Raw genomic sequence first — 25274 nt, forward strand, 5'->3', positions numbered from 1 at the left:
CAGGGCAACTACCTCAAGCAACAGATGCTGGGGTTTTTTTGCGGGGGGGGGGGGGAGAGCAGTGGCAGATGTCCCCTTCAACCCTTCCCCCAGCTATTTCCCTGGAAGATGCTGCCCAGTCCCCACTGCTCATGAAAGGTCCAGATTGGCAGCTTCTGTGCATGGGTTGGGAGCAGGAGGACACATCTTGCCCTTCACCCTCAGGTGGAAAAATATTTTGGGTTGGCCCTGCTCAGGTGCCCAACTATTGGGGACATGACCTAAATGCGGAAAGGGACATTTTTTGAACTGACATTCTACTGCACCCGATCCTATCCTGCTTTCTAAACGGTTACTTCATCCATTTAAAGGTGGGCATCGGCATCCATAAGAGGTTCTGGGAGGAAGCCCTGGTTTCTATTGAGATTTGAACTGACAGCACCTCATGACTCCACCAGTGAGTCTGTGGAAGAAGACATGAGAAGACCAAAATGACCGGACAGAAAGCTCAGATATTAACCATTCCCCTCAGAGATTAGAGGGAAGTGGTATAGAAATTTAGGGCTCCTCAAAACTCAAATGCACACCTGTTGGAGGAAGGAAGGGAGGGAGGAAGGGAAGAGGAGAAGAAGAAGAAGAAGAAGAAGAAGAAGAAGAAGAAGAAGAAGAAGAAGAAAGGAGGAGCAGCAGCTATAAAGACCACCTGCAACCCAATTTTTAACGTCAAGGCTCTGAAACAACAACAACAACAGTTTGATTATTTGTACCCTGTCCATCCGACTAGGTTGCCTCAGCCATTCTGGATGGCTTCCAGCATATATAAAAACATCATAAAGCATTAAACACTAAAAGCTTCCCTATACAGGACTGCCTTCAGTTGTCTTCTAAATGTTGTATAGTTACTTAACTCAACATTTTATGGGAAGGCGTTCCACAGGGTAGGTGCCACTACCGAGAAGGCCCTCTGCCTCGTTCCCTGTAACCTCACTACAGTGGTACCACTGGTTGCGGATGGAATCCGTTCCGGAGGTCCGGTTGGATCCCGAGGTTTCCGCAACCTGAGGACCGCTTCTGTGCATGCACGCGCAGTGAAACCCGGTCAAATACTTCCGGGTTTGCCGCTTTCACATCCTGAAGTTTACGTAACCAGAGGGTTACATAACTGGAGGTACTACTGTACTTGCAATGAGGGAACTGCCAGAAGGCCCTTGGAGCTGGATCTCAGTGATGATGGGGATGGAGATAGAAAGCAGAGCCTCTAAGCATGTGCAAAGTGTCTTCATGTCACCTAGTTAAACCAGTCATTGCTATTTCCATGGTAGAAGATGTTATTTGTGCAACCTCTCGGTTGTGAAACTGCACATGCGAAAACACCCCCAAGTACATCTTGGGCCCCAGAAGAAGTGGGCACCATGCCAGGGCAACTTGGAGCCTTGAGGCAAAAGGAACCAGTCTTGTCAGCTCTGGGAAAGCTGAGGTGGGTGAACTTTGCCCCACTGAGCAAATGCTAAGAATGTGCTAGACAGAGCAGGCAAGTAGGTGGAGAGAAGGGCAGGGAGCCAGGATTCAGAGAGAATTCCCTGACCTGAGATTCCAGGCTGGGAGGAGGGGAGTCTAATGGCATTTGCGGGGTGAAAGGGAGCAGCTAGGAAGCATGTGAATCGTGGCCTTCTGCAGCACACTGGACTTAATTTAAGAACTGTTTTCCCAAAGTTATGCACTGAATTCCTGAGGCTATTTAGTGCTTAGAGGCTAATGCTGCTTCAACAGTCCTCCAGAATCTGAGCCCTTGCCTGTTGCACATTGTACTTGAGAACCAGCACTACATGAATTCTATGCAATGTGTTCTAATGAGAATATGCAGATTAAGGCACTGCCTCTTTGTAAAAAAACCCTCTCAAAACCAACCACAGCCAGGATACATCAAAGTTCAGTGCCAAGCCCTAGAACATGCAGAAGCTCATGTTCTCAAGGCGTCCTGCTGCACACAGGATGAAATAACCCCTGGGAATCAGCAGGAGTCCCAGATCCAATGGCGCAAGTCCCAGGCAGTCCAACTTAGGGGTACCCACATCAGCCAATATATTTCACACCCACCCACTCTGGGCCTCCTCATTCATTGAACATGGCTCTCCCTGGGATACAGTCCTAAAAGCTGCTTGGTAGGTCTGTAGCTTCTACTATAAAGTCCAAACTAAGGTGGGCTAGAGGGAAGCAGACGGCCAAGAGAACTGAGAAGCTACTAGCTTCCATACCTCATACCAGAGCAAACGGGTTTAAGTATCAGCTGTGACCAAGAAAGGGCTCTTCCGCTTCTCCTGTGCAGGGTCAGGGGCGCCTTCCGCTTGCCCCGTGCTTTCTAGCCATCCACCAGAGCGGTTTTGCCTTTGCCCTGCCACCCTCCCTCTCTGGAAAACCCGTTTCTTCTTGCTAAATCAGAGCAAACATAAACCTGGAGAAAACCTGATTGACATTTGATCCAATTCAGTGGTAAACACTGGGTTTCCCTGAGGGAAAGAGGCAGGGCAAGCAGACTTGTGGATGAGGTTAGAAGAACGTAGCATTTCCCACAGAATGAATAGAAACCCAAATTCGGGATTCAGTCAACAGAGATATAAGTGTTGGCTGCATTTCCTCAAGAAGAGAATGCACATAACACATGAGGTTTTGAAAACCCACATTTATCCACACTTGACAGTCACACTTTACGTTTTCAAGTGCATGCTTAAATATCATAGGGATGCACTTAAAAAACGGAATGTGAATTCACTTCTTAATTGACCATGCCAGAGGTCTTTATAGGTAGCAACCTGGAAAGCAGAGAACAACCTGCATTTAGCAGGGGTTTTTTTTTGTTTTTGTGATAAAGCACTTTAACCAATTTTGAGATTTGGCCTTCTCGGTCTGTGTGCTTGCTGTTCCGTTAACTAAATCAATCTGGGTCTACAGTTTGCTTTAATGTATACGGTTTGACATGGATGTTGTCCTGACGATTATTTTGCTTTTAGTTTCAACGTTTTAAACTCTATTACTGTCATCGAGGCTATTTTGTCAGTGCCTTTGTTTATTTTTCAATTGCACTTGTGCTTGAAACAAAACACTTAAGCGAAAGCTGAGTTTTTAAACATACACAAAAACACAAACACGCTAATTTTCTTGGTCCCATAGCTCGCCAAGCAGACCTGAAATCTTACTCCATCCGCAAACTGGACAGACTAAAATTCAACATCAAAAACAGAAAAAGCACCCATGGATGAGGATAAGTGAAACCTAGGAGGCCATCTCCTTATTCTACTCGCCTTCCCAACTCCACACGCAAATTGCTGAAACAGAACCAAAGGATCTTGACCCTCAAACTGAGGGCAACAGAGGTGAGTGATCAACACAGGCTCTCACTTGAACTATGCAGCCCCCACCAAACAGCCCCCTCCCAAACTGCGCCTCCTTGGCCTCAGCATATGTCAAGAGGTTTGTTTATTCCTTTTAAACCTTTGTTTCCTGTTATTCAAGTTATTTATAAAAAGGGCTCTCTTGCCTGGAAAGTGGAGAGGGGAGGAGATAGAGAAAAGTAAGAGGGAATGAAAGAGAAATGTTAAAAAGGAGGTGGGGGAGGAGGAGGAGGAGGAGGAGGAGGAGGAGGAGGAATGGATTCTATTCAAGCTATTCTTCCAAGGTTATCCAAAATACAGGCTCCTCCATGCTTCCCATCCTGTAGAACAGGGAGATATGCCATTTGGGCCTCTCACCCCACAGGGCATAGCAAAACACAACACCAACACCAACCCAACAACAACAGGAAGGGGAGAAAAAATAAACGACCAGCAAGAGATTCGTCAAAGAACTGTAGAGTTGGAAGGGATCCAGAGGGTCATCTAGTCCCACCCCCTGCAATGCAGGAATCTCAACACGAGGTTCCCCATCCAATTCAAAACCACACTGGACCCTGCTTAGCTTTGCGAATGTGTTGACAGTTTTAATGCTGTACCACTTGCTGCCATGGACGCAGATAGTAAAGGACCCCCCAAAATCCGTAAGCAAGACATGCCAAAACACACTTCCCTTCCTAGCTCTAAAATGAAGCCTAGCTCTAAAATGAAGCCGGCCTGTGCTCCTCTGGGAAATGCAGATTTCCAGGGGCAAAAGCTGTTGGAAGGTACTATTCAGCATAGAGATGCTGATGTGCCCCTACAATAAGCATGATTAACACTGGATTTCTCCTTTTATTCTTCCTGGTGGGGTTCACAAGGAATATGTAGCCTCCCACCCCCACAATGTCCCCAAGCGCACCCTTTTATCTTTTCCTCCAACAAACATGAATGACCCACTGGGGAAGACTAAAAGCACAGAGCTTTGCCACAAAGGGGTATGCACAAGATGGGTGCGTTTGCATGCAGAAGACATGCAGAGTTTTCTTATACATGCCCAGGATCACTGCAATATATATAAGCCTCCGTCTCCAAAGCAGACAGTACGCGCCAAACACACGCCAACACCACAACTGAATTCTTACCATTTATATATAGTAGTTTAAATGTTCAAAACACGTCAACTGCGTTAGTCAGTCAGTAAATCCTTGCAGCAACCTTATAAAGGAAGGGAAGCGTCATTCCCATATTGCAGGCAGAATATTGGCTGGCCTTAAGAGTCAGCAAACAAGGAGGCTAATTTCTACAAGGATGCTAAAATACCCTTGCAATATGTCTTGTCTAGCCATATGGAATAAGCTGCGCAGACACCAAGTTGTTCCTGAGAGGTCCTCCTCCAGGTACCTCTACTGTCTCAATTGAGGTGGAGAGCAGTGGGGGAAGAGGGATTTTGCAGTTGCGGAGGGACTCCTTATTGAACTGTCCCCCTAGGAATGTTCAGCTGGCTTCTAGTCTTTAATGTCTTTAAGGCAGCAGGTTGCAGCGACTGCAGTTGCTTGCAGTTGCTTGCAAAAGATACAAGGGTTTAATCCGTAGCACCCCTGGCTAGGGCTGGGGAAGACTCCTGCCAATGTAAACAAAGCTCAAGCTAGATACAGGAAAGACCATTTCACTCCCCCCTGCTGTCAACCTCTGATGAATCTCTTATTTTGCTGACACTGTTTTACTGTTGATGGACGGTATATTGATTGATGTTCTATTGTGTCTTAGAAGATCTATTATAAACCGCCCTGGAAATTTATAATTTAATGGCAGTATTTAAAGTGCTTTAAATAAATACATACTTAAAATATTGATTAAAATAGTAGTATTTAAAAATAAGGACAACTGGCTTGCAGAGCTTGAAAGAAACAAGTGAAGTTTGCTCTGAGATTGTAGGATGCTTGGCTTGCAACAATTCTGCATTGGGCACATCCTTAAGATTCCTTCGGAGCCTGCAATCAACATTTTTACAAGAACACCAAACGTGCTCACAGTACATCCTGGCTCCCCTCCAGAGGAAATCAACCATACAAAGCTTGCCTTGAACTTTATACTGCTTAGAAAGTTGTGGTTGGGTTTTTTTTAAAGCCTAGTGTCTGCAAAAACATGAAGTTTCACTCCTAGTGACGACAGCTTTTTCTTTTTAAAAATAGATGTTTCTAGTCCCTAAGACAGCAAAGATAAGCTTGGAAAGGTGTAGGTGATGCCTGGTAACAGTTTTTTTTTGGGGGGGGGGCGGTGGCGGCTGAGCAAGATTTCCATGCATCAGGAATTTGAAATTCAATATCCCACATACCGTAGTTCCTTGCTCCATCCCATAATGAGTAGCAGAGAGTATTTAAAGTAAGCAAATAAAAAAACTTATAAAGTTTACAGATTCTGCTTTCCTTCCTGCAAAATCTGCAGCGTTTCGTAGCTAAGGTTATTCACAACCTCCCTGTATATACTGAAAAATGGATTGTTGGGGACACAAACACCAGCCTCTCCTATAAACCTGCAGTGGCACTGGGCACGTAATCTTTCTCCATCTGTAAATTGGAACCACCACTGTCTCCTCCCATTCACAGGTTTGCTATGAGGATGAACAAGAAACAACGTGAAGCCTCGTGCTGTGTAATTTTTTTTTAGTTTACTAATGCTAAAAATGAGTTTTGGAGCAACAAATGTACAAGGAAATGGGTCCAAGAACTTGGAAGGATCACAGAAAATTTCAGAGAACCTTGTGGAGCACTAAACCCCACCCCTCCAAAATGCAAACAAAAATGGCTTTAGTTATTGGCTAAATATCACACTTTTCTTCTTCAAAAATGGATTAGAAGCATTTTCTTCATCCAAGATGCTAAGAGTAGCGATTCCCCAATCAAAGGAATTCTAGGGAACCACTGCATTGTTTGAACCACACAACGTTTGATAGAAAAAATATGGAAGGGGATACAAGAGTCAAGAGCAGAGCTCAGGAGCTGCCTCAAAGCATACAAAGACTGGGGGGGGGGGCTCCTTCATTGCCTCTTGATTTGCGGGCAAAGCAGCAGCTCACTCAACTCCTGTTTTTTTTAATTTCCTGCCTAGTTGCAAAACGATGTTCCTTGCCCTCGGGCTCTACAGCTTCTCCCAAGTTGCATCACCAGTTCTATTGAGAGAGATGCAGCATGTGCCAAAATCTGGGGGGGCTGGAAGGGGTGGGTGGGGAGGTTCAGTGGGTGCACCATCATACTGAAGGGAAGAGATGTTTTGTTAGTAGTTTTCAACCCACATGCTGTGCTCAAGGATATCTCAAAGCTCAGTAATTCACAAGTCTTCATGGAAGGATCCCAAAGAAATCTATTACCTCCTATTTGGATTGGAGGGAGGGAGAGGGAGGTGCTAGTCTACTGGGCGTTCGGCCATGTTAAGAAAAACAGGTGTAGAGCTCAGGGGCACACAATATATATAATTCCCATGACACTTGCATGAGATCTAAGTTTCTAGTTCTGATGGTTATAGGGACAAGTTGGGGGTGGGGGGGGGATGAGACAAGGGAAAACAGCAATCAGACAGAAGGAAGCAATTACGCAGAGAGCAGAAATATTTTCACAGCTCCAACGTTTTTGTAGGGCTGACTTGAGTTTTCCGTGTTCAAGGATAGCGATTTGAGGATTAAGTTGTCAGCCTTGAATTGGGCGCAAGAGCACTGAACCTGGTAGGCAACCCAACATTAAATGAAAAGCTAAATTTTAAAGGGATCTTTTTTTATTTAAAAAAAAAATAGATTGAAAAAGACACCATTTGTTAATATTATAGAATGGTAAACGAATCAAGTTCAAGACTTCACTCTCGACCTCATTTCCATCCCCGTCTCCCTCCACACTTTTGCTCAGATCACCCCCAACTCCTCCTTCCGCAGCAGAGCACTGTGTCTAACACACACAGCAAGCAAGATGGTGCAGTCAATTGCGAGGACATAGAAAGCAAGCACGTTTCGCCTGGTTGTCCCGGGGTGGGGTTGACAACACTATCACCCCACAAAGCCAATCTAGGAGAGCTCAAGCCTGCTCTGCACCCCTTTTCTGAGGTGTAGTCCATAATTTTACTGCACAGGTGAGAGGCGTGGTATTGAGAGGAGCAGCCAACGTCTCCCAAGAAATTCAGTGTTAAGTTTTAAGGGCTTCAGAAGATAGGAGACAGAAACAATGCCACTTGAAATTTAAGGCACTGGGGACAGGATGAATGCATCCCCAAGCAATATTTCCAGGAGTCAGGAAAGAGGGCTTCCAAGTCTGCATGTCTTTTATTCTCTCCATGACGCTCAACAGTATGAATTCTGCAACCAGAAAGTGAATAGGGGGGGGGGGGGGGGAGTTTCTTACCAAGCACAATATTTACTGATCTCAGAATTGAGTTTGCCTTGGTATGGATCTTGGGATTATCTTTGTGCAGTAATTTGAATTTGTTGTTGTTTTTAAAAGAAAAACCATATAAAAGGTAGCAGGTTTTCGGGATTCCATATGTAGCCCAGGAGCAAGCAGTATCTAAGAGTGGAGAACAACAACCCCAAATTCAAATCTGGCTTTCTTTCACCTGTTAACTTACGTACAGGGGGAAACCATCTTGAAAGCATCTAGTTGTCGTGCAACAGTTGACGGCAGGTCCTTTTGGACAAGCATCCCGTGCAAATCATGTGACCCACAAGAGACCATGGCACCCCAAAATGTAGGTTTTTGGACACCACAATCTTACACATTTTGGAGCGCCTCCAAAATGAGATGCCCCATACAGTTGATGGGTATGTGCCACAGAACCCCCTGGGTGGGTTACACAGACACCCCCCCCCCGGGGTCCACGGACCACTAATTGGGAACCACTGTCTTATAGCACTAGTTTAGGCCGAGGAACCCAAGGTCAAACCCTCTCTCAGCTATGAAGCTCACTTGGCGAGTCACTGACTCTCAGTCTAACCTACCTGGAAGGGCTCTTGTCAGTTCACAACATCGGTTCACATTCCTTGTAGGAAAGGTGGGGTGCAAAATGTAATAAATAGATATGTAATCATGGGAGTGTCGAGATGTTTAGCAGGGCTGCCTGCCCAAATATTCATATGCATATAATACATCAATTATTGTATCTCGGTGCTGAAACTTGGATAGAAGCCCAAAGAACTTTGTTTTCAAAACTTAATGGAGTATCAAACACGCTTCACAGTCAAAATAAAAAATTCCTGAACGTGTTGGAAGAGCCTGGGCGTGTGTCAAGTCACGTGACTGTGGATTTTATGGACAAGTTGGCAAAGTTTGCTGTTATTTAATTTCCGAATGTTGAAACAGCTCAACTGTTATAATCTCAATTTTTAGGTAAACATTAAAGCCGGGGCGGGCGGGGCGGGGGGAGAGATTAGAACTCCAGAATGTTAAGCGTTCTCTTTTCAAAAGCTAGAAAGTGCGCCAAGCTTCAAAAAATTAGCCTTATGTTTTCATGCCAAATTTAGTAGAGGCCTGGCAGCATCAAGACACAACTTCACGGAGTCTCTGGATGAAGGGGAAGAACGCTACAACCAACCAAAAGAAATGGCCAAGAAGAGACCATTCTACGAAGAGTAAAAATAAGTGTTTAAGATAAGACACGGCATGCACTCTGTTTTGTAACCTGCACTATAGACTTCTGGCCTTCCAAATAATAGAGAACTACAACTTCCATCAAACCTGGCCAGCACTGCCAATGATCAGGGACGATGGGAGTTGTAGTCCGCAACATTTGGAGGGCAGCACACAGACTACCCTTGCGAAGACTGACATTCCGGTAAGTTGAATACTGGAATTGACCTTGCCTCTCTCCTAACATGCCAAGTGGGCTATCCACTTCCCTTTTAAAAAGTTTTAAAGAAACACACGTTTCTTCAGCTACAGATCTACTCTTGGTTGTCTTCCTCATGCTGTACTCACCCCAGAATAATGAACAATCTTTAAAAAAAGTAGCCAAAGTGCTCTGGAGGCCAGAGAGTGCGAAGTTTCACTGGTTTATATCAGTCAGACTATTTGCCCATCTAAGCTAGTATTGCCTACTCTGAAAGGCAGCTCTTCTCACATCACCCTGACACCTGTCAATCTTGCCTGGAGATGCTGGCGAATGGAACCTGGGACCTTCTGCATGCACAGCCCATGTGTGTGCATGTTGGTGATGCAAGCGTGGCATAAGTTTACTTCACCACCCCCATCCCAAAATTAAAGCTGTCCCTCCTAGAAAACTCACAGAGCCAGCTTTTCCCCAACCCCCCCCCAAACTAAGACAGGGAAAGAAAGGTGCATTCTGCGAAAAGCAGCATGGCAGCTTTCAAAACTGCCCCCCCCCCGGCTGCTCTAAACCTGTTGCCTTTGCGCCAAGTGAATCCATCTCTCTCATTGCACATATTGCGCCCACCAGCCCCTGACTCTTGACCGTAGGGTACTTACTGGCTGGTGATGGCGTGCTGTACCCGCTGACCGGCAGCTGGTGTTGCATCCCTGGCAGAGCTCCTGGAGGCGAAAGGCCCCCGATCATGTGTGGAAAGAAGAATGCATAGTGTGGGACGGGGTAGCTGTTGAGATGCCCGCTCCCCGGCGTGGAGCAGGAGCTGCTGTTGCTCGCCATGGCTGGTACACTCCGCAGGACTGATCCTTGGGCAGAGGGATTCACATAGGGGCTGAGTAGGGAGCAATCGCCATCGAAGCCTTATTCATCCAGGACCGCCAACGACTCAGTTCGGCGTCAAGGCAGCCTCCCCTTTCCAAGGGGCCAGGCAGGGGCACGCAGCACCTTCCGTCCGCAGGTTGACCGCTCAGGCAAGAAGGAGCAAGCGCCGAGGATTCAAAGGTGATCTCCTGCAGTTCCCTCTTGAGTCAGGCCCTCCAAAGCGGGCATGTAGGGGAAGGCAAACAGGTCCACTCCCAAGTCAGAGCCGGAGCTGTAAACACAGAAGGGTGAAAAGTGAGCAAGGCATAGGCGTTGCATGTATGTTCGTGTTTATTACATTTACAAACTACCTTTTCTTCCACAAGAACCATGTGAGGTAGGCTAGGCTGAGAGATGGTGACTGGCCCAAGGTCAGCTTCATGGCCGTGTGGCGATTTGAACCCTGCTCTCCCAGGTCCTAGTCCAACATTGCGCCACACTGGTGGGAACCTCTGGCAATTATGCAGAAATGGTACCCCAGAACCATCCCTTTCCCCCCTTTTTTGCACCAGCTAGGGATCACCTTCTTGCTTTACTTCAAAGATAAATGCAAGGCAACCCAATTCTAAGTATCTTGAATTGCATTTCCCTGTAGATCAGATTCTGGAGCCCTCTAGATATCTGCTGGACCAAAGCTCCCATCACTCGGCCTAACCACTGGCAATGCTTGTTGGGACTGATGGGAGTTGCAGTTCATCATGATTTGGAAGGTATCCAATCCAAAGACCCATCTTGGACAGCATCCAGACCCACAGTGGCCCATCAGCCCCCAAGCAGGGCATGAGTGCTGTAGCCCTCCCAACTGTTTCCCCCAATACTGGAGGCAGTACACAGCCTTCATGATTAGCTGCTGTTAAGATACTACATTGGTTCAGATGTTGTCTGGCAAACAGTTAATCCATGCATTTTAATTAAGACAACACATGTGAATTTGTTTCTAAAAACTTTTAAGTATGGATAGCTAGCTAGCTAGCTAGATGATGATAGATAGGTAGATAGATAGATAGATAGATAGATAGATAGATAGAGATAGATAGATGATAGATAGATGATAGATAGATAGACAGATAGATAGGACTTGAGGCACAAACCATAACAGAACCTCTTCGAACTCTATGATTCTATAAAATAGACCCTATGTTACATTACTTGTAGAAATATTTGGGGTGACACACACATACACACGAGAGAGACTGTCAGTGTGGACAATATTAAGCAATTGACTGGTGTGACTCAGTAAAAGATAGCTTCTGATGTTCCTATACACACACCCCTTATGCCGCTAAGTGCAAAATAAATAAAATTTAAGGGGCCCGAGTGTTTAAGTCTAACTTAAGCCCCGCTGCTATTTTTGTTGATACATCAGATTTGCCTTTTTGGTATCTCTCTGCTCTGCTCTGCTCTGCTTTTCCCCTGTCTTGATCCAGAATAATAATCACACACTCTCTCTCAATACAGTGGTACCTCAGGTTAAGAACTTAATTCGTTCTGGAGGTCCATTCTTAATCTGAAACTGTTCTTAACCTGAGGTACCACTTTAGCTAATGGGGTCTACCGCTGCCGCCGCACAATTTCTGTTCTCATCCTGAAGCAAAGTTCTTAACCCGAGGTACTATTTCTGGGTTAGCGGAGTCTGTAACCTGAAGCATGTAACCTGAAGCGTCTGTAACCCGAGGTACCACTGTATACATGCTGCCGTTGACTTTACATGGCAGCAGCCTACCCTCACTGAATTCTATAGGACTAAGAGAAGTGTTAGACAACGCGCTGTAAACTGGCACTGAGAGGAGAGCTTTCAGTCACCATGCCCTGCTATTCTCTGCTGTTCCGCCCAGGCAGGAACTTCCCCCCTGACAACGTCTGCAGAAGCAAGGCGACCTCACAGACACGCCAGGAGAAAGAAGACCCCTTTCATTCTGTCATTCCATCCAAGAGGGGACAGGTGGAATGGGGAGGGGGTGCAGAAGAGCAACAGGACCACAGCTCTGGCCAAATCTGAGAGGGAAATCCAGAAGAGGGCAGAGATCTTCGCACCCCAGTCTCGGGCACCACACACAGACGACTCTCTTCCTGCACCCCAAAGCTTGGGTGCCGTTCCTCCTTGGTCTCCGCCGCCCAGCCAGCCCCGGCTACCACCAACACCCAATCTCCACCCCTCCCCTCCGTGGGTAATTACCACAGGAGACCATTTATTGCTCTCCCTTGACAGGAGGTGACAGGTGGCCCAGCCCCTCCAGACAAATGAGTTGGAGGTCGGGAGGTTTGGCTACCTGCTGCCCCTGCCGAACCATAAATCACCGGGAAAAGGGGGGGGGGGAGAGAGAATGGAGTGCAGACCACTAAGGGAAATGCTGATTAATGAAAAACAAAATAAAAGGTCTCCTACCTTCCCCCCCTCCCCAAGGAAGCAGATGGAGGAAGCCGATTCCTATGGAAGACTTTGAATAGAAGGGGGGGGGGGTCCTCTCTGCCCTAGCCATACTCTATCATGCTGCTGCACACTTAATATTTTGTTATGTATATACACACCCCATTGGGGCAGGACCACAACATTCTGGTGCCAGAGGCAGAAAATATGAAATGGCAACGCACCACGCACCAGAAAAGCAATCAATTCCTTGGTTTATTTAAAGCTTGCCTTTATTTCAGTCAAGACCCATCATGTCAATGGCCATTTGCAGTTGCCATGTTTGTTGCAATGGGCCTTCTGACAGCTCCCGTCGTTTCCAGTGGTCAGACTTGCCATTTATTTTTAGCATGCCCCGCTGGGAAGTTCTCCTTCTCGGGATCCACTGAAACGAACAGGAGATCTTGCATGGCCCCCGTTAATGTCAACGGTGCTTATGCAGGAGAAGTTCCCAACAGATTGTGGCCCCATGGATCTGGGGTTTGCCCAGTTCCCAACTCTGCTGTACCAAAAGAGCTCTGCTAGAGGCAGCCACACCTCACACCGTCTGCACGGTCCCAAGTACAATCCCAACACAAATTTGCCCACTAAGGACATTTATTAATCCAGCTAGAATCTCCCTCTGGAGTGCATACTTTAAATATTTTGAATAATTGTTATGTACATAACTGGCAGACAGAGAATCGCAAGGCTGACGTTTTAATTTCGTTTCTCTCCTAGTCTTGCTTTTTATGTGACTTTTAACGCTAGCTCTCTGTTAACTCTATTTACATGTATGTTTTGGTTTTTGAAGATTGATATTTGGGGATAAATGAAGATACACACAGGCAGGTGAAGGGCAGAGGATGGAGAAATTTGCATGAGCGGCAGGCCAGAGGGGCTCCCTCAGGGATGGGGCTGAGGGAAGAGGGGGAAGCTCCCAGGTGAGAGCTGGGAGGGTTCACTCTTCGGTGTGTGGAACAAGGGTTAAGATATAATTGTGATAGAGATTTTGGCATTACAGTGGTACCACGGTACTCAAACAGCTTGGTTCCCGAACAGATCAGCTCCCAAACGCAGCACACCTGGAAGTAAGTGTTTGCGGTTTGCAAACGTTTTTCAGAAGCCAAATGTCTGACGCAGCTTCCGATTGAGTACAGGACGCTCCTGCAGCCAATCGGAAGCTGCGCCTTGGTTTTCAAACCATTTCAGGAGTCGAACGAACTCTCGGAATGGATTAAGTTCGAGAACCAAGGTACCACTGTATATACACAGTCTCTCTGTCTTTCTCTCTTTGCTTCCTTTCTTATTTTTAATTTTATTGGTTTCTTCTCTCTCTTTAGATTAGTTCAGCTTTAACTGCATCTTATGTTGAAAAATCTCAATTAAAAATTAACTAAACAAAAAACAAAATTCACCCACCAAGGGACATTCCAGTCTGGGTTTTTTATTTGAGTGTCTTTTGCAACATGTCACTGACACAGCAAGAGTGCATTACAGGTGGATTAAGACTGGGCTCCACTTTCTTAATTCTTCCACGATGCTTTCTCAGTATTACTACATTATTGCCGTCTGGAGGGGCGTTCTTGCGTTACAGCGCAATAAAAGTGGGAGGGAAAAAAGAAACCAAAACACCTGTGGTATAAAAAGTTACAAGGCTCCAGCAGGAAATTACAGGACATGCACTGATTGAAAATGAAGTATCACACCAGTCGCAAAACGTGCACAGGCACGGACCGTATTGAAAGTGAGATCGTTTGTAAGTGTCCCAATGCTATCATAAGCTAGGGGTTGCCACCTCTGCTCCCTCTATTCGCCAACCACACCTACCTATCCACCCCCTTTGTCAACCCCTCCTCCGTTTATACTTGACTCCCTTTACACTTCACCCACTCCCTTCACTTATTCCCACAGCCCTTCCAAAGTGCTTCCCCTTCTGCTGAGCAGCTTGCTTGGGCAGTCTACCCCCCTCCCCGCTTGTTTGCTTGCTTGCTTGCTCACCTGCCTGCCATTCTGTTGTTGCGCTGGACTTGGTGCGGCCCCCTATTGGCAGCCACACAAACTGCAGCATGACAACAGCCTTACACTTTTATGTCTATAAAAGGAAGGGAGAAATTAAACATTTTGCAGAAGAGTTGGTGGGGAAAAAATCAAAATCATTCATTAGGTGAATGAAGACGTTCCAAGGGGTGTGTAGGATTGTACTCCCAGTTAAAGGGGGATGGGGTTGGATCACACATTGGAAATGACAAGAACTGTTTCCATAAGAGTAACTCTCCCCTTTCCCAGGACGTCAAAGGTTTACATTTTGGCCTGGGGCAGGAGGGCTGCTGCAAGACAGGCTTTTCCTCCCTTTGGCCAAGCAGGAGAGTTGGCTGCAGTGTGTCTTTCGCCTGGCACTAGAAAGCGGATTGCGGGCCAAACTGGAAGAAAGGAGACACCCCAACAGGGCCCAAGTAATTGCAAAGACGCTTCGTTGGGGCACAATGCCATAGAAGCAACCACTGGGGGAGGGGGCATATCCCCCTCTTCCCTAATCATGAATTGTCCTAAGATATTTTTACCATTCCTCTCAAAATACTGCATGCATGCATACACCACTCCCAAACTGCTGCTCCTGGGACACACTATGAAGTTGTTGATATTGGCACGATGCCTTTGAGAAGCTGGAAATGCACTGCCCTATTCCACATGCTGGTAGCCGCTTAATTAAAAAACCTTTCCATGTGCCAGCTCAAATGGCATGGGCAACCGGCCTGCGGCCTCTGCCCAAGCAGTAAGCCTGACATTGCTACTCCACCATCACTGCTCCCTTTGGCTTCCATGTGGTTGCAGGTCAGAGGCAGGCAGCCATTAGCTCTCGAGGAGCTGTTGAGACTGCAGCTCCCAGCCAGCATGGCACCATGGGCAGGGATGGTGAGAGCTGGAGCCCAACAGCTGCTGGAGGGCCACAGGTTCTCCGCCATTGTTGCACAGTGTGGCCATACTTCTGGCTGCCTGGGTGGTCAGAACTGCCACAAAGAATGCTTTAACCCATGCAGGTTCGTGTGGCATGTGTCTATAGGTGTTCTGGATAAATAAATATCCACACCCCACAATTTGTGAGCGAGGACAAAGACATTGTCCTAGGACCCTGGCAAAGGTGCAGGTCTCCAGATAAATGCCCCCATTTCTCACCAATGCCAGGAGGGTTTACGTTACCATCAACACTGCCCTTGTGGGTGGTAATCATTTTACATATATTTAAGTCGTTGCACAGAGAAAAGAAACGGCATGGTGCATCTGCAACAGCACAACGGGACACCTTCATCTGCCCCAGCTGCAACAAAACATGTTTCTCCAGCATCGGTTTCTACAGCCACAGCAGACACTGCAACCTTCCAACAGCCCCAAAGGTGCACTCCTCTGTTGTCCCCCAAGACAGACGGATGCCAATGATTGCCTACATTCCACTTCCCCAACCTCTCTCTTCCTCCCCTCCATCATGTGTATATGTGCCTGCCATCCCAGAATAATACTCTGTTCATCTGATGAAGCAGACTCTGGTCCACAGAAGCTTATGCCATAATAAATTAAATCATATTCGCACCAACGTTTTCACAGTTGCAACCAACTACGAGTGGTGGCTTGGTGTTGAGGCAATTCCAGCACTGCTAGCTGTACCCACAATGCATACAGGTGCCCTTGCCTACAGATTAGTGCAGGAATGCAGCAGGGGCTAACAGCATTTTCTATGTTCCTCTGAAGAGGAGGAAAAACCTGCTTCCTGCCCTCTGCCCACAACCTAGATGCCAGCTGTTGGGCTCATTTTTCTGAGATGCCAGGAGCTACTGGGTGCCTTGATTTTCACACTCCCGAGGAGTGGAGTTATTCATTTTTACACACACTTACACACACACACCCCTACACCCCTCTCAACCCAGGAACTCCAGATTCTGCAGTTGGGATCATTTTGGCAAACGCAGTGACTCTCATTTTTGTTTCACACTGGTGTGCAAAATACTTAAGTTGTTCTCTCCCTCCCCAAAGCACAAGACTTTGCAGAATGTCACAAAAGAGGCTATAGAGACCTCAGAGCCATCACAGGGAAGGAATGAGTCCATGAGGTTGGGATCTGCGTTACATGGCATTCTACCATGCTTTGGCTCAGACTTTTAAATAAATACTCACCTGCGAGGAGCAGGAAATGTCTCCTCCGCACAAGCTGGTGGGGAAAGCTTTGGTGAACTGGTCTGAGATGAGAGTGGGTTGCCTTTTTATCTGGCTATTCATATGCCACAAATGATGAATGGCATGGGTATGCAGGGGCAGACAGACAGGAAAGTAAGTGCGTAGTATTACCTTCAAGACAGCAGCCACTATTTGAAGACTCACATCCTTCTGATTCTAAGAATTTTACAGAAAACTGCCCACGGGTTTCCTTTGCTCTCATAAGAACTAGCAACTTGCCCATCACCAAGTGAAAGGGGACGGAATCACAGAACCAGACATTCGCCCATGCTCCATTGCTGTGCGTGTGGTTTCCAGGTGAGTCATACCTACGTAGTCTTTGGAAACTTCCCTTGCAGACATACTACTATGGTTTTAGAGGTGGGAGAGGGGAGTCATATGTAAAGTTTGAAGGCTTTATCAGGTACCTGTTGGCACTCTCCACAAAAAAAAAGTGGCAGAAAGCAGCTTCGTGGCCAGGAAGCTCAGGCCCTCAGTAGGGCAGAGCGGCTGACTCATTTGCTATTGCCTAAATTGTGGTCAGAATCACCTTCTCTCATACCTTGTATGTTTCTAGGGCTGTTCATGCCCCAAGTTAGTCTTTCCTAGTGGGAATGATTGCTCCTGTCGTCCAAGTGTGTGCCCCTTTTTTTGTCAAGTTCCAAATATGCAGAACCATAGAATTGTAGAGTTGGGAGGGACCCCCCCCCCACACAAGGGCCATCTAGTTCAACCCCCTGAAATGTAGGAATCTCAACAAAAGCACCCATGACAGAAGGCCCATCCAACCTCTGCTTGTAAAAACAGGAAGGTCTCCAAAGGTTCAAAAATCAGATAGAAATTAGAACTTAGAAATGCCAGCCTTGAATTCAGGTGGAACCAACATTTTGGTGAAAAATTATGGACGCAGCCAAGTGGGGACAAGCAATTTGACACCATTGTTTTAGGGGGTTCCCCCACCTGCTTTTATCCTCCAGACAGCAAATCTACAGGGAGCTGACAGATCTGCATGTGGAAAATCTGGTGCTTTCGCAAGTATTGCTTGAAAAAAAAATACACACACACACACCCTTACTGGCAATAGCTTGACTGCTTAATGCCTAGGTCTATCTGTGGAAGTCTTTTGCCACCCTGGTAATGGATGAGAGACTAGAATGGGAGCAGAGCTGCAGCCAAGCATGAAGGATACAATAATTCACTTGTGGGGTTTGTGTATGCCCAAAGAGGAAAGAAGAAAAGAAAGAAGAAAAGGGAAGGGGGAAAATAAAGAGAAATCAGTGTTTTTGTTCCCAGGTGCTGGCCTAGCAAGGGGAATTAAAACACAAAGACAAAATGGTTGGTATTTACTTCCCAGTCCGGCAAATATTGGTTTCATATTGCACTCATCTCTGTTCCAAAATGTTTAAGAGTGACTTCAACAACCAGCAATTTTAAAAATCTTTTTTCCTCAAGGGGAGACCTGCAGGGGAACCTGTGAATCCTTCTACATTGCAGGGGCTACTGGAACATGGGCACCAAATGAGGTGACTTGGTGCACATTGCTGCTGCACATTGCCAATATGATTATTATAACCGGGGAGGTGTCCCACTAACTAGATTTCTACCATACAAAGACCCAAAGCAGCACACTTGAAATTATTAGATACTTTCAGGCTGCATGGATACCAAAGGACTCCTTCTCCATTATGCAATACCCATCAACTGGGGGGGGGGGCGGTAGAGCAGCACCCTCTAATATTTTAGGGGGGGCAAAGACCCCTTGGCCCCAAGGAGGTGGCGCCTATGAAAGAGTATAAACCTCAAGTCAATAGAGTGCAGCTGGTCTGGCTGCCTGGCCCACAGTCAGATTCTATGCCTGACAAGGGACAGTGGCACTTCCAAGGAGCAGGAAAGCAGACAATATGGGACTGGAGAGGCCTGCAAGGTGGGAGGAGGTTTTAAGAGGGGCGATGGTGGCGACAGTGAGTTTATATTAATCACCATGCAGAGAACTAAAAGATCAGAGATTGTAGCTCAAGCGAGGACTGACTTCCAAGAGTGTGTGTTTATGATTCAGCTGCAAGCCTTTTAAAAAGCTAAGAGGGGGGTCATTTTTTTTGTTTTTGTTTCTAAATCCGGCCTAAAAATATTGGGAGCATTCGTAATAACTAGGGTAAAAGCTAGACCATGTGCTCAGGAAGTTAGAGGTTCACTTCAGAACTGCAGGGATAAATTCTAAGACACACACACCCCCCTCACTGGGACATCAGAACATACCCTAGGCCTGTGAGCCCTGAAAGCAGCTGCCGGACAAACAAGCTGCCACCCTCTCCCACCCTGGCACACCCCAAACACGACGCCAACCAAGGACTTCCTGTCAGGCCTGCAACCAGAGCGTGCCCACCCGCAACTTCCCCGTTGCTGATTTCGATTCCCAGCGTTGCCCAGTTTCACTTCTCCTCATAACCCGGCAGAGAGGTTGGTTCCAAGGATGACATCCACCGGATTCTGTGCTTATCAGAGGCTGATAAGATGGCCTATGGGAGGACAGAAATAACCAGCCCAGGTGAAGTTAGGGTCTAGGGCCACAGAGCAAAAATATAACCTCGAGCCGCACAAGGCCCATCAATCTCAACCTGAAGCCACTTGGCTCGCTTTCTGGTACTTAAGCAGCACAGGAGCCAAGCCCCAGAACTTTTTTGGCCAATGCCAGCAATCAGAACCCTGGATGAACTGCAATGATTATGAGAGCACATCTGACATGCAGAGAATCCGTTTCCCTCACAATATCAGCTCCTCACTTTGTGCCACCACCACCAACAGCAGCTGCTTCCTCCTCTCTTTCTTTTGCAGGACTCTGGGGGCCTCATGCTGCACCACAAATCTAAAGCACGATTACACCTTTCTGACAGTCACGGAAAATCCTGGGCAGAGGTGGGCGGGGGGGCACTGGGCGCCACACTGCGGGGGGCAGCACTTAACGTGGGGCCTGCAGCGCACCCGAGCCATGTGTCTCTTCTAGGAATGACGCAGTGGCTCGGGGCTCTGCGCTGCCAGAAACAGCAGCATGGGGCTTGTACCTGTCCACTGCTTCTCCCTCCGCCGTCCTACAGCTGAGGGGAGGTGGCAGTGAGGCTCTTTGCAGCGTGCTCTGCCCAATGGGTGGCTCACCCCACCCCGGGGTGCAGGCGCCACCCTGGGCACCCAAACGGCCAGCTACGCCGCTAATCCTGGGAACCATTGCTTGTGATGGGTGCTGACCACACAGAGCTACAGCTCCCAGCACCCTTAACAAACTACAGTTCCCAGGATTCTGCAGGGCCTTTTTACGCCTGACAAGCATGAGCCCTGGGGTCTTCCCCTTTAGCAACTACCATGGTCCCTTCTCGGCAGCGGAGCCCTCCCTGTGGAACACCCTCCCATCAGATGTCAAGGAGATAAAGAACTACACAACTTTTAGAAGATACCTGTACAGCAGCTCGGTACAGGAATGTTTTTAATGTTTGATGTTTTATTATGTTCTACATGCAGTGCTTTTTTTCTTAAAAAAATGTTTAAGGGTACTCTCATTTCCCTACTCATATTGAAATATTGCCCCTCAATGAGGCCAAACTTAGATTCACAAAATGTTTAGGGGTATGCGTACCCCCGCATCCCCCCAGAAAAAAAGCAGTGTCTATATGTGTTGGAAGCCACCCAGAGTGGCTGGGGCAACCCAAGCAAATGAGTGGGGTATAAATAATAACGTTGTTGTTGTTGTTATTGTTGTTGTTGTTGATAACCTCAATCCACTTCAGCAAACTAAGATCAAGGGGTAGTCTTCAACCTCTGGTAAACGGTGGGGCGGAAGAGATATTACTTTCTCACACCTTGAAAACCTGACTAAGGTTGATTTCCAACCAACATGCCTTTCGCATCTGCATCCAGCTGCTGTGGTAAAGCACTTTGCACTCTCCCAAAAGCACTCTCACCACTTCCTCTGTTTTACACTGGATAAATGGGTTCTGACGCTAATGCCTGTGAGCCTGGGACCCATGTAAGTTGGAGCTGAAGAGGCCATTTGGCAAGTGAGTATTCAGTTGGCAGAAAGATAAGGCAGGCCTAACACCGCAATAATTATTATAAACTTGTTGCTATGACAGTGCCATCCTCTTTGCCGCCATACCCACCCCCCTTTTCCTGGCCGCTCACTTCCCCGTTAAGTGTGAACTGGGGACAAGGCAGGAAGTATGATGAAAATCTGATGTGTGGTCGCAGTTTTGCGGTTTTCCTTCTTGCTCTTGGGGTTGGGCTCACACGCGACCGTCGCCAGTGTGTGGGGAGGGGAGAAGAGGAAGAGCCACAGATCCAAGGGCCCCAAGAATGAAACACACCCGTGGCTCACACACACACAACCCAAAATGTGAAAGAGGTAAAAGATGCACAGCCACAATGCCACGAGTTTATGAGTAGAGGACACCAACGCCCAAACGCAAAAACGAGCTGGTAGATCAGGAAAATGAGTTCACACTATTGCATGTGCCCCACAGTTCTGTGGCATTTTGAGCGGCAACCTTTGAGTCATAGTCATGTTCTTGGGGGGGGGGGGGAGAGAAAGAGAGAGAGAGAGAGAGAGAGAGAGAGAGAGAGAGAGAGAATAGGGCATGAATCACTCCGGATTTTCTGCCCACCCCCACCCAGCGAGGCCTCTGCACATGGCTCTCACAACTGGCTCACAGGAGGGTAAAAGGATGAGAAGAAGGGGAACCTGGCTTTGCTGGGTACCTCAAGAGGGCTGAGGAAGTTGGCGTCTGCCTGGAAGACAGACAGACAGACAGACAGACAGACAGACACACACACACACACACACACACACACACATGAGAAAGCTCGCTTGATTCAGTTTCCCCAGTGGGGTAAAAAAGTGAAGTCTGTAAGCCTCCCCTACTCTCGCTCCATTCAGCAGGCATACCAACCAGATCCCTTATTAAAAATGTTAAGCTAGGCATGAAGTAACCCAGGATGGTTGTGTGCACAGAAGGAAGTGTGTGGTTGTGTGTCTGTACAAGTGTTGTGTTTCTAAACTTGACGTTTAGGGGGAGAGAGAAATTAATTAATTAATCAAAAGATCCCACATAAAATGATGGAATGCTTTAGGATACCTGTGTGAACCGCAACACACAAGCATAAAATAAGTTATTTGAAATGTTAACTTTCAATCTCTAGTTATCACTGCCAGGACTTTTCGCTTTCTGTATTGTTCACAACCCTCCCACCCCACAGCAAAAAACAAACAAAAACCCATGTGTAAATACACCTGTAACTCAGGCTCACCACTTCATACAACCGATGAAGTGGACAGCAGATACGAATTGAAGGCTTATGCCATAAGTGTACTGAACTTCAAGATGCCACAAAACTATCTCCCCTTCCTCTTTCAAAACTGCACTACAGAACTACTTTTCTGTTTTGCTCACCACACAGGGCTCAGTCTTGCTTTTCTTTAGGCCAGAGAGACAGAGCTACAGGAGGAATCAGTTTGTCCACTTTGACTTCCATATTCCTTCATTACCTTCGCACTCCCCACAACCAATTCTCCCATCCCCCCGAAAAAGGTCACACGGGTTCACCTTCAGCAACTGAGGTACCTTTAATTGCAACACCTTCCTATTCTCCCCCCCCCCCTTCAGTCATGCCAGAATTTGATGCAGATAAACAACCATAGGCCCTGCGCAAGGAAGGCACACCCCTGCAGATTTTAGGCATTCGTAGATACCAAAGCTACTAATTTATTATTCAAGTTTTACAGGGAAGTGTTAGATGTTAAAGCTCAGCCTCCAGGCACAAGAATCCAGCCCACAGATCTGGAGAGAAAAGGAGCGGGAACTGCCCTTTTCGAAAACGATTGTTTAGGTGACTCTGTAAAGTGCCATGTAGGACTATGATTCTGCAAAGATAAGCAGCACCCCAAAAGGAGAAACCAGGGTGCCTGATGCCTCTGTCTTCTCCTTGCCCCACTGTAAGGAGGATGTACAAGGCATCAGGTGGGAGCCACAACTAAAAGGCAAAGTTGCAGTGAGGATGTATGGACTGGTAAAAGCACAAGGCAGAAAATGGATGGAAGCAGGTGCTCTGCTTTGTCATCCTCAAATTCCCTAGGAAATTATCTTACTTTCCCAAACATGTGATAAATAATTTGGCTTCTTCCTGTTGCAGTTTTCTTGTTATTGTTATTTTTAAGTACTGGGTTTTGCTTTGTTGTTTTTTTATATTGTTAATGAAGCTTTATATTGTTCATAACTATTTAATTTTTTAAACATTTTAAATTAACTACGCAATTAATTATTGCTGGTTAACTGCTTTACAGAATAAGCTGCACTGGGGGCAAAGGAGTGGGAAAGGGAGATATAAATACTTTGAAGTAAGTGATTAAGATGTTTGCGGGTACAACCGAAATTTTCAAAATATGTATTTAAGGCTATAAAAGAAGAATGTGTGTGCGTGTCTGTGTATGCAGTGCTTTTTTTCTGGGGAGTCGCAGGGGTATGCATACTCCTAAACATTTTGTGAATCTAAGTTTGGCCTCATTAAAGGGCAGTATTTCAATATGAGTAGGAAAATGAGAGTACCCCTAAGCATTTTTTTTAGAAAAAAGCAGTATGTATGTATCAAAGTCATAGTATTTGTAAGAGACATACAACAAGGAAAATGTACCCACTTTCACTGCAGCTAAGGACTATTGCTTGCTGAAATGCAGTAAGACTATAAAAATGTTTTGACAAAATAATACTACAAGTTAAAATGTTACAACTCAAGTCTTACATGTTTACTCACAGAAATCCCACTCAGTTCAGTAAGACTGAGTAAACTTGCTTAAGGAGTTGCAGCCTTGGTTGATGGGTTAGAAAGACATAAATCTGTGTTTGAATAAAACAGCGCTGAAGGAAAAGACGCCCAGTTTTATTTTACAAAGGACGCCCACCACTCACAACAGGTCCCATCCAAGAAGAGACACTCTGTCCCGGGTGCAAGATAAAGGCCTCTTTCCCAAGATGCCACCTGCATTTGAAGTTTTTATATTAAAAGCAATCAAACCTTGCTGCAAAATGCCCTTCCCAGTTGAAGGTGCTTTTGCATACATTTCAAAATATTTTTAAAAACCAAACAGAAATTATGTACATGTTCCCCTGCATGATTCAGACCCTTCTTGGGTCTTGTTTGAATTTATGCAGCTTATGGAAAAGCCTGCAACTCACACCATAGCTGTTACATTTCTAGGAAACTCAGGAGAGAGAGAAGAGGGTGGGGTGCCAACATGCCACAGAAACGGAGGCAACCCTGCTGCTCCCCACCCCTACCCTGGAGTCTTAATGTTCAGAATAAATTGCATATCTATTTCTTCCTTCCTCCCCCCCCCCCGCCCCCAAGGATACAAGCAAGCAGGCACAGGCAGACACACACACACACACACACACACACACACACACACACACACTCCCTCTTCCCAACAACAGGCCTTTCAACGACAAAATGAAATTCCACCTGTTGGAGCAGCTCAGCCTAAGCAGCTAAAATTACCGCTAAGAATGCGCCACTCCGGTTACCCTAGAGGAGGCCCAGACGCGCCATCCTGCCCAAGCGACAGGTGGCGGGGCCCCACCCATCCTTCCATGCCTTGGGGAGGAGGGGGGGAGGAGAAGAAAAAGACTATGGCTATTTGGACATGTGGGGGTCATAATAGCGTATACAGTGGTACCTCTAGTTACGAACTTAATTCGTTCCGGAGGTCCGTTCTTAACCTGAAACTGTTCTTAACTAGAGGCGTGCTTTCGCTAATGGGGCCTCTTGCTGCCGCTGCGCCGCAGGCACACGATTTCCGTTCTCATCCTGGGGCAAAGTTCTCAACTCGAGGTAACTCTTCCAGGTTAGCGGAGTTTGTAACCTGAGGCGTTTGTAACCTGAGGCGTTTGTAACTCGAGGTACCGCTGTATCTAAAAAACAACAACCGAGCAGTACTTAATTCGTTCCGGAGGTCTGTTCTTAACCTGAAGCGCCACTTTAGCTAATGGGACATCCTGCTGCCGCCGTGCTGCTGCTGAGTGATTTCTGTTCTCATCCTGAAGCAAAGTTCTTAAACCGGGGTACTATTTCTGGGTTAGTGGAGTCTGTAACCTGAAGTGTCGGTAACCCGAGGTACCACTGTATAAGGGAATTTCGGCTGGTGAGGAGAAAGCAGCTTTCACTGGGGGGGGGTGTTGTGCTGTACTTTCTTGCTCTCTCCTACTGCAGCCTGACACCATCCCCCCCCCAAAAAAGAACCCCATAAAAAGCAAGGTTTATGGCATATTGTGCAGCTTCCGCAAGGGACAAGCCCTGTGTTAACAGACTCAGTGTGCACTTCTGCACTCCAAGCCTGAACCAAACTGGCTTGGCTTTCCCAAGGGAGTCCTGGAGACTGTAATGTTGGAAGTGTGCCAGGAGTTAAAGACATCTTGGGCCATCCCCTCTCCCTTTTAACAGAGCAGCCGTTCCCTTCTCAGAATGATGCCATGGAAGCTAAACCAGTTTATATCTGTTGTGTAGACATGCCCAAGAATGCTTGTATATATTTTTCGAGCCTCACCAGACATTGAGGAGCAGGGAACCCTGTCAGA

The 25274-nt window shown here is 46.8% G+C and overlaps 1 protein-coding gene across 1 annotated transcript in view; it reads right to left on the minus strand.

The window, feature by feature from the left end:
* RARA (retinoic acid receptor alpha) overlaps positions 1 to 25274 on the minus strand; it is a 164953-nt gene that overhangs the window by 108363 nt on the left and 31316 nt on the right. Inside the window, exon 2 of the mRNA XM_083408689.1 lies at positions 9809 to 10299. Within this exon, the coding sequence (XP_083264815.1) occupies positions 9809 to 9986 (178 nt within the window). The 5' untranslated portion in view covers positions 9987 to 10299. The remainder of the gene's footprint in view (positions 1 to 9808; positions 10300 to 25274) is intronic.

This window comes from Podarcis tiliguerta (genome assembly GCF_965153285.1).
Source record: "Podarcis tiliguerta genome assembly, chromosome: 13".
Taxonomy (NCBI): domain Eukaryota; kingdom Metazoa; phylum Chordata; class Lepidosauria; order Squamata; family Lacertidae; genus Podarcis; species Podarcis tiliguerta.